The sequence below is a fragment of the Dendropsophus ebraccatus genome, chromosome 5 (assembly GCF_027789765.1).
Source record: "Dendropsophus ebraccatus isolate aDenEbr1 chromosome 5, aDenEbr1.pat, whole genome shotgun sequence".
Classification (NCBI taxonomy): Eukaryota; Metazoa; Chordata; class Amphibia; order Anura; family Hylidae; genus Dendropsophus; species Dendropsophus ebraccatus.
In genome coordinates, this window is record NC_091458.1 from 144,052,412 (window position 1) to 144,065,832 (window position 13,421).

General features: G+C 44.3%; 1 protein-coding gene across 1 annotated transcript; it reads left to right on the forward strand.

The window, feature by feature from the left end:
* The first annotated feature begins 4,750 nt into the window (after positions 1 to 4,750).
* On the forward strand, positions 4,751 to 13,390 carry SH3BGRL3 (SH3 domain binding glutamate rich protein like 3). The gene is made up of 3 exons (XM_069971519.1): positions 4,751 to 4,860; positions 9,886 to 10,053; positions 12,912 to 13,390. Exons 1-3 carry the CDS (start codon positions 4,816 to 4,818, stop codon positions 12,978 to 12,980), a joined length of 282 nt encoding a protein of 93 aa, XP_069827620.1. The 5' UTR covers positions 4,751 to 4,815; the 3' UTR covers positions 12,981 to 13,390.
* The last annotated feature ends 31 nt before the right edge of the window (positions 13,391 to 13,421 follow it).

Genomic DNA, 13,421 nt, shown 5'->3' on the forward strand with positions numbered 1-13,421 from the left:
CCACATGAGTATGTACTTGTCTGTGTGGATCTCTTTTCTGGATGGCCAGAGGCATATCCGGTAAAGTCAGCCAATGCCAGAAATACAGCAGCTAAGATTGCTATGGAACTGGTTCCAAGATTTGGCCTACCAGAAGTCATTGAATCAGATCGAGGAACGCACTTTACTGATCAAGTGTTCCAAAATGTGTGTCAAGCTTTGGGTATAGACTCAGCACTACACACCCCCTACAGGCCACAGGCCTCAGGAAAGGTGGAAAGGCTGAATGGTACCCTTAAGCTGAAAATACAAAAAACAATGCAAGAGACACATAAACCATGGCCACAGTGCTTACCAATTGCTTTGTATTCAGTAAGAACAGCCCCTCAGGGCAAGACTAAACTCTCTCCATACGAAATATTGTTTGGGCGGGTACCACAGTTGGGGTGTTATCTACCACAGCAGTTGGAAATGAATTGCGATAACCTATCTGCATATGTTATCAGTTTGCAAAAGCAACTAAATAATAACCATTCTCGAGTTTTCTCTTCCCTTCCAGACCCTGAGGCTGATACTGGAAGCCATAAATTACAACCTGGTGATCTTGTCTATGTAAAGAAGCATACTCGAAAAAGTCTTGAGCCCAGATTTGATGGTCCATTCCAAGTGCTTCTGACAACGCCTACATCTGTCAAGTTGGAAGGAAAGGAGACATGGATCCATGCCAGCCATTGCAAACTTGCATCATGATTTTGATCCTAACTGGGTTGAGTATATCCTTGTTAAAAAAAAAATCTGAGTCTCGAGAAAACATGTTACTAACACATCACAAATTACTTAACATGGAACTAAATGTATCTGACTGTTGGATATGTACCCACTCCCCAGTAACTGCATCTTCTCTTGCTTATCTAGCTATTCCTGTCCCATTTGAAGAATTTTTTGATGTTGATTCCTGCTGGGACCAATTAGCTAATAATGATACACAGTACAGTAGTCAGTGGAATGTCAGTGTCACAATTCCAATAGTAGGGTGGATATCTTTTCCATGGTGGGCAGGGGAAGTGAGGTCTCCAACCAAAGGTTACCAATACCTAGCATTCAAAGGGGGTAGTTGGGTGAGGAGAAACTCTACTCAAATAATACACATGGGAGATGTGCCCTTAGAGAATGTAAAAATAGTATTCAATAGGACAGGTGCTAGTAAAGGGACATCAGAGGTGTGGAAACCATCCCTATTGGAGAGAAAGATCATAGATTCTAAATGGGAATGGTCACATTTATTCAAAGGTGGTAATGAGACAACCTGTCAGAATGAACAACATAACTTGTGGTGTAATGATTCATCGGCATACAGTCCAAACGATCCTACATGTGGAAACCCAGATGCTGGATATTGTAGCCCTTTGGGACAAGATCCTGAGTGGTGTGCAATAAAGAGTGTATGCAAATTGATTGATCTTGCCCATCATCTAGTTTTACAGCATTCTCACCTATGGGACCTCCCAGGAGGAGTGTATTGGGTCTGTGGAAGGAACGCCTACAAATGGCTCCCTGTGGGGATAAATGGTACCTGTACAGTGGTAAGATTGACACCTGCTACCTTTATAGTACAGACTGACGACCTCCCAATAGGTAAAATCCCTAGACATTCACTGACAAAAAGGGCCAAGGAAAATAAACCGCGACATAATGGAAGACCTCATCTAGTGCAGATGTCAATGGCCAACAAATTCTTTAGTACTTTATTTCTGTATCCTATGGTGATGCAAACTTGGGACAAATTAGTTGAAGCCACAGATTATTTAGATGATCAGATATTTGACATACTGGATATACTTAACACCTCAGTAGCAGTGCAGAGGCAACTTATGGTAGTTACTAACCAGCACACTGTGGTACTTGATTTTCTGACTGCTGCTCAAGGGGGGATGTGTCAGGTAGTTGGCCCTACATGTTGTCATTATGTAAATGATCAGGGAATAGTGCAAATCACAGCAGGACTGGATAAAATTGCACAACTAAGGAAAAAACATGATGAGATGATTCTGGCAGACCAGGATAAATGGTGGTCAGGGGCATTAGCTAGCTTAAATCCTGCAAATTGGTTCAATGGTATGGGAGGATGGTTCATGGGAATACTACAAACAGTTTTTCAGATCATGTTGTTTCTTTTATTGGTCTATTGTGTAATCAAAGGGTTATGCTGTTGTTGTCAGCAAGTTACAAAGACTAAATCTTATACTCTATAAGTAATGATGTTTGTTTCTTTTCCTTCTAGATTGGCGTTATGATGAGGAAATTTCTTGGAGGAGGATATGCCCATGTGGCTCTAGGTGATGGTGTTGGACCCAGAAGCATCCGCACCCTGGCAACCCTCGCCGGTCAGAGAGTGTTTAGGGTGCATATTGGGATTTAATCCTGTCCAGGACCCAGATTTCTTCATCATCGCCAAAAAGGGGGGAAAATGAGAGGAATGAGTTAATCCATCCGAAGAAATAAGAAGAAAAATAAAATCTTTTCTAAATGAACTTTCCTATATGACTGAACTTCAAGGACACAGCTGGTCTACCACCTGTTTTTAGCAGATAATTAATGTTATTTTATTATTCACATTTTTGTAAGCAGATAACAAAATGTTCATGTATCAACATCCTTATGTAAACAATTTTTTAATATCAACATCCTTATGTAAACAATTTTTAATTGAACATTTAATCTTATTGTATGTCCATATCTGTCAAAACATATCTGTAGTTATCCGTTCTTTTGAAGTTGATGACTTGCATAGTGTATGACTTTGCATTTTACATTCATATCCATTGGTTTTTTCCTGTATAAATAAAGGTGGGTTCTCAGAGATAGCAGGACACACCAGACTTGTTTGCAAGATACGTTGTCTGTGTCTTCATTCTAAGTGCATGGTGTGGGAGAGGGGATCCGGACCCATTCTCCAACTCAATTAGGAAACAGCCAACCTCGACAAAGACCTATGCAAGTCTACTGATAAGAAGCTGTGTAAATTAAGATACCTCCAGTTATATATGTCAGTAAGAACAGTAACAGATGTAAATAAATGGCGGGTGATGAGCTCCAAAGTGTTTACACAAGTCATCCAGATAGATGGTAAGGCTACAGGGGGAGTCACAAAAATGTATAAAATATTGGGCGCACGAGAAGATGGGAAACTTACAATGAAATCACAAGAAAAATGGGAAAAAACACTAGGGGTTAAAGAGATGGAATTTTGGGGGGAAGTGTATAAATCTGCAAGGGATCATATCACAAATAGTTCAAATAAGGTGACACAGTTTTTCGTATATCATAGATTATATTATTCAATAAATGATATGGTGAAGTGGAAAAGAAATGTGGAAAAAGAAAGTGGAAAAAAGTTATACTATTAATCAACTGTAATAAATCCCATAACAAGCTTTGCATATGTATCTGTATTCTTCTCCTCCTTGGATCTGATCACTTCCTGGTTTACCCTCTGAACTGTTTTATTTTATTTTTTAAAGATGGTTGTAACCAAGGGCAACCACGCAAAACAATGGAATCTCTTGGGTAATCTTACGCTTAAAGGGGAACTATCAGCTAGCCCCCTATAACGCCAGGGGTGCTGAGGAGGAAGGTAATGTGTCTTACCTTCTTCCTTGGCGCCGGTACCACACTGTTAGTCGGGGTAAACTCTGCTCTGAAGCACTTTTAGGGGCACTGCTGCAAAAGGGGCAGATCGGATGATGCGGCAGTGCTCCTAACAGTGCTCCAGAGCAGAGTTTACCCTGATTGACAGTGCGTGACCGGCACAGAGAGGAAAAGTAAGGGCCCTTTTACACAGAAAGATTATCTGACAGACTATCTGCCAAAGATTTGAAGCCAAAACCAGGAACAGACTATAAACAGAGACCAGGTCATAAAAAAAAGCCTGAGATTTCTTCTCTTTTCAAATCCAGTCCTGGCTTTGGCTTCAAATCTTTGGCAGATATTCTGTCAGATAATCTTTCTGTGTAAAAGGGCCCTAAAACACAAGAGTCCCAGGCGTTATAACTGATAGTTCCCCATTAAAGAGTACCTGTCACTAAAAATAAATATAACTTTTGACATGTTATCGCACATGTCGAAAATGATCACCGCTCTGATCATAAGATATAGGAGAGAGATTGTGGCAGCGCAATCTGATCCCCAGCAGGCTCCGCATTCCGTCAATATTTTTCAATGTAAGTCTGTTAAAAAATACTGATAGACTGAGTTGGTGGTTGGCGATCGGATCAGAGCGCTGTGATCTCTCACCGCCTATATCTTCTGATCAGAGCGAGGCTCAGCAGAGACCCACTGCGATCAATAACTTTTCACCTCAAAAGTTCTTTTCAGTGACTGTGCCCATTGAAAGAGCACATTTTAAATACGTGTCACATTATACAATATACAGTCCTTATGGAAAATAGGAAGAAAACTATGGATATTGGTTACATGCAAGGTCATCTATGGATTTTTCAGCTACCTTTAACCGTACAGTGTGACAATAATGTACCGTATATGCTTATATTTTATGCTTTCTCAGATATATAGTGAATATCGCGCTCAATGTGCACAGGGTTATGTAAACTGTCAGCTTTGTACAGAGAACGAGCGGTATAGGGAGAAGCCATCAGATGAGCTTTATTCCCCGGGGACTGCAGGACCGCTCCAGGAAAGAACGCAGTGCACACTGGGACGTGTAGTTCACAGCTGGTGGTCACGTGTCACTCGGTGGGCCGTGATTGGTCTACACGTAGGCACGTGGTGGGAGAGGTCGGAAGTCCACATTGCAGAACGGCGATCTGAACGATCAGGATGAGTCTGACGCTGTATATGACATCGGTGACCAGCTCCCGGGAGGTGAGAGTCCCGTGTCCCCGTGTGGTGGGCATGGCTTAGCGGTCCTGTAGTAGTAGAATGAGTGGTTCCGGGCTGTGTCACATCTTCATAGACTAATGATGGGCTATTAGCGATTGCCCTTGTCATGCGCTGCCTCTCAGCATGGGATAGACTATGTGCATCTGTACATCCCTCTGATGGCGGCAGCCTATGCTGTAGCGGTGCACAGTGAGATGGCTCAGACCTAAGTTCCCTAATGCAAAAAGTAGTTGGGGCTACATTTATAGGAAGTGACATAAGCTGTCAGTGTGAGAGGAACCAGAAGAGCAACCAGGAACCTCTCCTGACATGGGGGCATATGGATGCTGCCCCCACAGGAATAGCCCTAATATGGGGGCATATGGATGCTGCCCCCACAGGAATAGCCCTAATATGGGGGCATATGGATGCTGCCCCCACAGGAATAGCCCTAATATGGGGCATGTGGATGCTGCCCCCGCAGGAATAGCCCTAATATGGGGCATGTGGATGCTGCCCCCGCAGGAATAGCCCTAATATGGGGCATGTGGATGCTGCCCCCGCAGGAATAGCCCTAATATGGGGGCATATGGATGCTGCCCCCACAGGAATAGCCCTAATATGGGGCATGTGGATGCTGCCCCCGCAGGAATAGCCCTAATATGGGGCATGTGGATGCTGCCCCCGCAGGAATAGCCCTAATATGGGGCATGTGGATGCTGCCCCCACAGGAATAGCCCTAATATGGGGCATGTGGATGCTGCCCCCGCAGGAATAGCCCTAATATGGGGCATGTGGATGCTGCCCCCACAGGAATAGCCCTAATATGGGGGCATATGGATGCTGCCCCCACAGGAATAGCCCTAATATGGGGCATGTGGATGCTGCCCCCGCAGGAATAGCCCTAATATGGGGCATGTGCATGCTGCCCCCACAGGAATAGCCCTAATATGGGGGCATGTAGATGCTGCCCCCACAGGGATGGCCCTAATATGGGGCATGTAGATGCTGCCCCCACAGGAATAGCCCTAATATGGGGGCATATGGATGCTGCCCCCACAGGAATAGCCCTAATATGGGGCATGTGGATGCTGCCCCCGCAGGGATAGCCCTAATATGGGGCATGTAGATGCTGCCCCCACAGGAATAGCCCTAATATGCGGCCATGTGAATACTGCCCCCCAATAATATGGGGAGAAAGGACCCTGCCTACAAGGTAGGGGAGGGAGACAGAAGGTAAGGGGGAAGCTAATCACAGTGTGGTGCAGAATTATTGTAGGTTGTAGCCTAAAAGATGGGATTTCAGGTTGCTGTTGAAGGTCTTACAGGCCATCCCAATCTGTGGAATACGGACATGTGAATAATGATAATAATAATGCTTTTATTTGTATAGCGCACACAGATTCCACAGCACTTTACATAGTATTTGCCAATTATTGCTCCCCGTCCCCATTGGGGCTCACAATCTAAATTCACCTATCTGTATGTTTTGGATGTGGGAGGAAATCGGAGTACCCACGCAAACACGGAGAGAACATACAAACTCTTTGCAGATGTTTCCCTTGGTGGGATATGAACCCAGGCCCCCAGTGCTACAGTGCTAACCACTGAGCCACCGTGCTGCCCTTATGCTGCATTCACACGTCCCGTAAAATTGACCGACAATTTTAGGAGCCATTCAAGTGAATGCAGCCATTCATACGATCCTTGCCGCGACCTACACCATGAAAAAAATAGGACATGTACTAGTGCGGATCGTGGCACGGAACCCCCTCCCCCCCCCCCCCCTCCGTCAGCAGAGATGACAGAGAGCAGAAGACAACTACTTGCCTGCTTCCCCCATGCCAGTGAACGGGAGTAGGTGAGTAGTTGTCTTCTGCGCTCTTGTCATCTCTGCGGTGAGGGGGGGGGGGGGCTGCAGTCATCGTGGTGCAGATCGTGTAATTGAGGCCTTAAGGATAGACTGGAGGAGAGTAAGGGTGTCATATGGAAGCCCAGAGAGAAGGTGGCAGGAGGGGGTCAGGGTCTGAATGTGCAGTTAAAAAAAATAGGGTAGAATCCAAGGCAGCGGACTTGGTGGACAGGGTCAATGAAGGAAAAAACAGATGATCCAGCAGGCTCTGATGTAAGTTCAAAATTGCTTCCCTTTATTCACACAGCCTAGAGTAAAAGTGCAAAAACCGCACTCGAAACGCGTTGGAGTTTTTGTACTGGGGGCTTGTGTCTTTATGTACCACATGGTTATTTTGTTTGAATAAAGGGAAGCAATTTTGAACTTACATCAGAGCCTTTACATCACCCTTGGAGTGGATCCGTGCAAGCGGCTTGACTATCACAGGAGAGGTGAGCTGGCAAAAACCTTTATTTTCTGTTGGCGGACAGGGTACAGAGTGCAGCCATTGACTGTGATTAACAGATTGTTTTAAAATCACTTTTTTTTTTTTTTTAATTAAACTTTTTTCCTAGACAAGGTTACATACTTTTTCTCTCCCCCCCCCCCCCCCTCCTAACAAACAGTCATTATCCACCCACACTGTTCTGTACATACTGTATATTGGAAAGGTGTGTAACAAGGTGGAGGGCAGGTCTGGCTACTGCTTGCCTTGGTGGAATGTCTATCCCGTCACATCCTTGTTCTCCTGATGACATTATCAGTGCATTTCATCTGTGGTGCCAGACCAAAATATCTCAGGTCTGTAGCCAGCTTTACTGTCATAAGGACGCACAAAACCTGCTGAGAACTATAGATGGGCGACCCTTGAGCACGCTTATTGAACCCGAGTATGCAGCATTTGATTTCCGGTGGCTGCACACGAAACACGGACATGGAATGCTTGTAATGGAGTCCCCCGCCCCCCGCGTGGCCACAATCTCTGATATGATGCTGGGAGCAGGGGAACTGTATGCATATGCGCCGTGCTGTAGTTACACAGCCTTATGTGTCAGCCGCTGCTACATTACAGCACGGTGCATATTCATACAGTTCCTCCACTCCCAGCATCATATCAGAGATGCTGCCCGTGTGGGGGGCGAGACTCTGTTACAGGCATTTGTGTTCCGTGTGAAACTGGGAACGTGACAGCCGATGACAATGATGCTTAATATGGAGCAATTCAAAGATTTTCCTGTTAGCCATATTTCTCATACAAATAAGACTGAAAGAAGCATCTTTCTTTAGGGTCCATTCACACGTACCGCATTTGTAGTGGATTTCACACTGTGAGTTTTGAAGTGAAAACAGCTGGTATGCTCAGTACGAATTCTCGCAGCGGATTTTTAGGGCCATAGCCTGTAATTGTACTGAGCATACCAGCTACTTGCAGTGTGAAATCTGCTGCAAATGCGGCACGTGTATATTAACAGAGATACAGATCCATTACTGGAAATTCCACCTTTTTCCAGATTTTCTTGTCTTTATTAAACGATTACCCAGGCAAAAAAGAATTTCTTTCAAATCGATTGGTGTCAAAAAGTTATATAGATTTGTAATTTTACTTCTATTTAAAAATCTCCAGTCTTCCAATACTTACAGCTGCTGTATGTCCTTCTGGAAGTAATGTATTTTTTCCAGTCTGACACAGTGCTCTCTGCTGCCACCTCTGTCCGTGTCAGGAACTGTCCAGAGCAGAAAAGGTTGTCTATGGGGATTTGCTACTGCTCTGGACAGGGCCTGACATGAACAGAGCTGGCAGCAGAGAGCACTGTGTCAGACTGGAAAGAATACACCAATTCCTGCAGGACATACAGCAGCTGATAAGTACTGGAAGACTTGAAACAGAAGTAAATGACAAATCCATATATTTTTTTCACATCAGTATCTTAGGGTGTTATTACAGAGGTCCATGAGGGCCCAATAATAACAGTAAACGAGCGCCGATCTGCTAGTTCGGCGCTTGTTTACTGGGCCTATTCCACGGGCCGATCATCGTTTAACAAGGGCTGCATGGACATCGTTACCGATGTCCTTGCAGCCCTTGCTTGCTTTATACATTACCTGTCCAGGCTGCAGGGCTCCTCTTGCGGTCTTCTCCCCGCATCCCGCACGCTCCAGCTTCAGAGCGGCCTGTCTCCGCTGACAGGCCGCTCAGTCAATCACTAGTCACGACGGTCCCGGCCTGTGATTGACTGAGCGGCCTGTCAGCTGAGACAGGCCGCTTTGAAGCTGGAGCGCGCGGGACCCGGGAGAAGAGGACCGCAAGAGGAGCCCTGCAGCCTGGATAGGTAATGTAAATCGTGAGCCACCGGTGCGCACCGCTATTAAACGTAGCGATGCGCGCTCGGCGCCCGACAATCATAGGTTCAAACCTATATCAATGATCAGACGATGATCGTTGTCATCTGCTGATTGTTGTATTTATTACACTGAGCAATAATAGGCATAATCGGGCCAATTATCGCTCCGTGGAATAGGCCCCTTAAAGGAGAAGTCCGGCGAAAATTTCTATTTAAGTATTGTATTGCCCTCCAAAAGTTATACAAATCGCCAGTATACACTTATTACAGGAAATGCTTATAAAGTGCTTTCTTCCTTACAATTACTTCAAGGCTTCACTTCCTAGATAAAATGGTGATGTCACGACCCGAATCCCAGAGCTGTGCGGGCTGTGGCTGCTGGAGAGGATGATGGCAGGGGGACACTGAGTGACACAGGGCACTGGAGGGACACTGAGCATCCCTCTCCCATCATCCTCTCCTGCAGCCACAGCCCGCACAGCTCTGGGAGTCGGGTCGTGACATCACCATTTTATCCAGGAAGTGAAGCCTTGATGCAGTAGTAAGTGCAGGGAAAAAACACTTTATAAGCATTTCCCATAATAAGTGTATATTGTTGATTTGTATAACTTTTGGGGGGCAATACAATGCTTTAAATAAAATTTTTACTGGACTTTTACTTTAAGCTTTATACTGTCACATTGTTCACGTCTTCCTCTATTCAGACTCACTGTTTGTTTTCTAATCATTAGTTCCTTCTGTATCGGATTATTACTACTATTGTTACTATATTACTTATGTCCTCTTACCTCTCAGACCAAATCACAACAGAGTGAAGTCACTCGGATTCTGGATTCACATGGAGCCAAGTATGACACAGTGGATATTTCCCAAGACAAGTGCTTTCTGGGAGAAATGAGAGAGAAGGCTGGAAATCCCAGTGCACTTCCACCGCAGCTGTTCCATGGTGATAAGCACATTGGGGTAAGGGGCTTTTTCCTCTATTATCCTCTTTTCTCTTGAGTTCAGAATGTGTTCCGACCACAGAAAGTGTCAGAAAGTTATATAGATTTGTAATTTACTTCTGTTTAAAAACCTCCTTTCTTCCAGTACTTATCAGCTGCTGTATGTCCTACAGGAAGTGGTGTATTCTTTGCAGTCTGACACAGTGCTCTCTGCTGCCACCTCTGTCCATGTCAAGAACTGTCCAAAGCAGTAGTAATATAACTTTCTAACACCTTCTGTTTACCTGTCAGTCACCAGTAGAATTGTATTGCATTGGGTCTGGAGGACAGAAGTGCAGAGCAATATAGGCATTACACAGCACAGGGACAGGTAGGAAGGGGTTAACCGGGTACACACGGGATGTGGTAAGTAGGAGACTTTAAGGTGCACAGAGGCAACGTTGCTGAAAAAAAAACGTAATTTCTTCATATAAAGGCCCTTATACACGGGCCGATTCAGAGGAGCAAGTGAGTGCTGACCTGTTAGGTCAGTACTTGCTTACTTGTCGTTCCCCGAGCGGGTAAGTGTGGGGAAGGAGCTGCCCGGGCAAACGTAGGAGATAGCGGCAGTCTGCTGCCTCAGCTCCTATTCCGCGGGGCGACGGCAGCAGATCGTTGCTATCATTGTCTTTCAACATGTTGTAAAACGATAAAAGACAATGACCAGCTGACATTGTGCATGTCGGCTGAGCGTTGCCTTTTATTACACGGCCTGTAATATGGCTGATAATCTCTTCGCTTCGCCTTTAGTCCTTTATTCCTTGTGTATTTGAAGCACGTAGACATCTTTATCATGCCAAAGAAGACATGTCTATTGTATGGCTACTTATAGTGTAAAATAATTGTTGTGGATTTTCTCTGTTCAATAGACGTGGCTTCTTTGGCTTGATAAAGAGGCCCACGTGCTTCCTACGCATTGCCTATAAGAAGGAATAAAGTACTTATTACTTTCATCAACATTGCCTCTGTACGCCTTAAAGTCTCCGACTTCCAATACTCCGGTATCTATGCACATTGATTCAGTCGATTTATCCAGGAGTCCGGTTGGCCCCTCTCTCTGGATGCCGACTTGCACTGGGTGATTTCTACTATATGCTGTTGTGCTCAAAATCTGCAACAAAGTCTCAGTGTGTGTGAACATACCCTAAAGTAAAAAAAAAAAAAAAAAACATGCCAATGCTTCTTCGCCTTGAGTGTTTGTATCTCAATATAATGTCCTGTGTTTCCTGCATTATAGTTAGGTGATTGCGGAAGACTGTGCGGAATAGGTAAGAGGTTGTTCACTGCAATAAATTTGATCCGAGACGTAATAGAGCAGGTTACAACTGGTTTCATCCACACACAAGTATGTGATGGTGTAGATAAACATTTCATTATACATGCAGTGAATGAGAGGTGCGCTTTCAGATCTTTGTATTCATTTTGTGCTGCAGGTAAGCACTCGTTCACAAAAGAAGATTGTATGGAGCTGTAGTACGGCAACCATAGCCTTTTGTGACCCTTATAAACCTTTGTATACCACCAAAGGCCCTGCTGTTTACATGAGGCCTAATACTGAGCCTTATCTGTTTGCATGTCACTAAATGTTGTTAAAAACGGCCTAGGCATTAGACCCTCTCGTTAGGTTGCCAACCAATACTTATACTGCACAGAAATGTCATAATTTTTAGAACATTGCTCTTCATGTTGCTTTACATAGTTAATGAAGCTGGAAGGGATCGGGGGTGGGGTGGGATGGAGGGTATGCCCTCCTGGGGTGTTCTGTTTGTGTTGGGAGATAATGTGTTTTGCACAAAGAAAAATTTCAATAAAAAATATCTTGATTTAAAAAAAAACAAAAAAAAAAAACGGCCTAGGCAAGATTGCAGCCCCCATATTGATGTTGGGAGAGAGTCAGCAGACAGCTGTTAAGTGGAGTATTTTAGACATAAGCTTACATAATGTTAAGCGGTTCTTCATACTGTCTTCCATATACTAAAATTTAGACAATTCTAAATGTATCTTCTAGTTACCACCATAGTGATGGTGCTGTGGTTGGTGCAGTAAATGCGGTTTATGCTGGTAAGGTAGATGCAGTGTTCGGTGCAGTAAATGCAGTTGTTGTTGGTACCGTAGATGTAGTGGTTGGTGCAGTAAATGCAGTTATTGTTGGTAGGGTAGATGCAGTGGTTGGTGCAGATAATGCGGTTGTTGTTGGTAGGGTAGATTAAGTGGTTGGTGCAGGTGAAACGGTTGTTGTTGTTGGAAGGGTAGATGCAGTGGTTGGTGTAGTAAATGCAGTTGTTGATGCAGTGGTTGTGCAGTAAATACGGTTGTTGCTGGTAGGGTAGATGCAGTGGTTGGTGCAGTAAATGCGGTTATTGTTGGTAGGGTAGATGCAGTGGTTGGTGCAGTAAATGCGGTTACTGTTAGTAGGGTAGATGCATTGGTTGGTGCAGTAAATGCGGTTACTGTTGGTAGGGTAGATGCAGTGGTTGGTGCAGTAAATATGGTTGTTAGTAGGGTAGATTAAGTGGTTGGTGCTGGGGATGCGGTTGTTGTTGGTAGGGTTGGTGCAGTAAATGCGTTGTTGGTGCAGTAGATGCAGATGGTTTTACCAGTTTCCGCAGAGTAGGTAGGTCTCCTTGTGGTTAGAACCCTCTTTATAGGTAGTTAAATCACCTACCCCCTCCGGAGGTAGTCTCCCAACAGGTAGGTATCTCCTGTTAGGCAATGCCTATAATATAAAATAAAATAAACCCATGCCACTTTGTTAAATATAAGGTAGCTTCACATAACTGTGTACACAGAGTATTAGTCCTGCCACATTTATCCTTTTTATTCTCTTTTCCCCTTCAGGGCTATGAGCAACTTATGGAAGCCGTGGAAGATGGCAATCTGGACAAGTTTCTGGAGGTGCAAAAATAAGTTGTACTGCTGCAGCCACAGTGGGATCCTCTCTGCATTTATTCTGCTCATCTTTCAACTGGCCCCAATCCTTTCCTATCTCACTTTTTAGTCAGGTTTTGTTACTGAAACTTAATAGTGTTAAAATTGTATTATTTTTGTAAATTTTTTTTTTTTTACACTTTTGGTCATTCCAGTTTTACTAAATAAAACAACATTCCTGAGGAATTTGCCACCATTCATTCCAAAGTAAGCCTGTAAACTGGAAATCATGAGGCTGTTTGCCTTCTGATGTATAGAAGCCCCTACCCTTCTGGCAGCTTTGTGATATTCCATCCCCATTCCTATCATAACTGTGAATTTTATTGAGTGTTTCCTGCCAAAGAGGAAGTGAGTCTTCCAGCTGATCAATAAATGTGTTTCACAATAAAGGTGTGCTGGTGCTGTGTACTTCTTTCTTGT

What these genes read in the sequence shown, in the direction of transcription:
- SH3BGRL3 (XM_069971519.1), top strand. Translation starts at nt 4,816, where the DNA reads ATGAGTCTGACGCTGTATATGACATCGGTGACCAGCTCCCGGGAG. An exon ending in CGGTGACCAGCTCCCGGGAG is followed by an intron (nt 4,861 to 9,885) that starts GTGAGAGTCCCG and finishes CTTACCTCTCAG; the next exon opens with ACCAAATCACAACAGAGTGA. An exon ending in ATGGTGATAAGCACATTGGG is followed by an intron (nt 10,054 to 12,911) that starts GTAAGGGGCTTT and finishes TTTCCCCTTCAG; the next exon opens with GGCTATGAGCAACTTATGGA.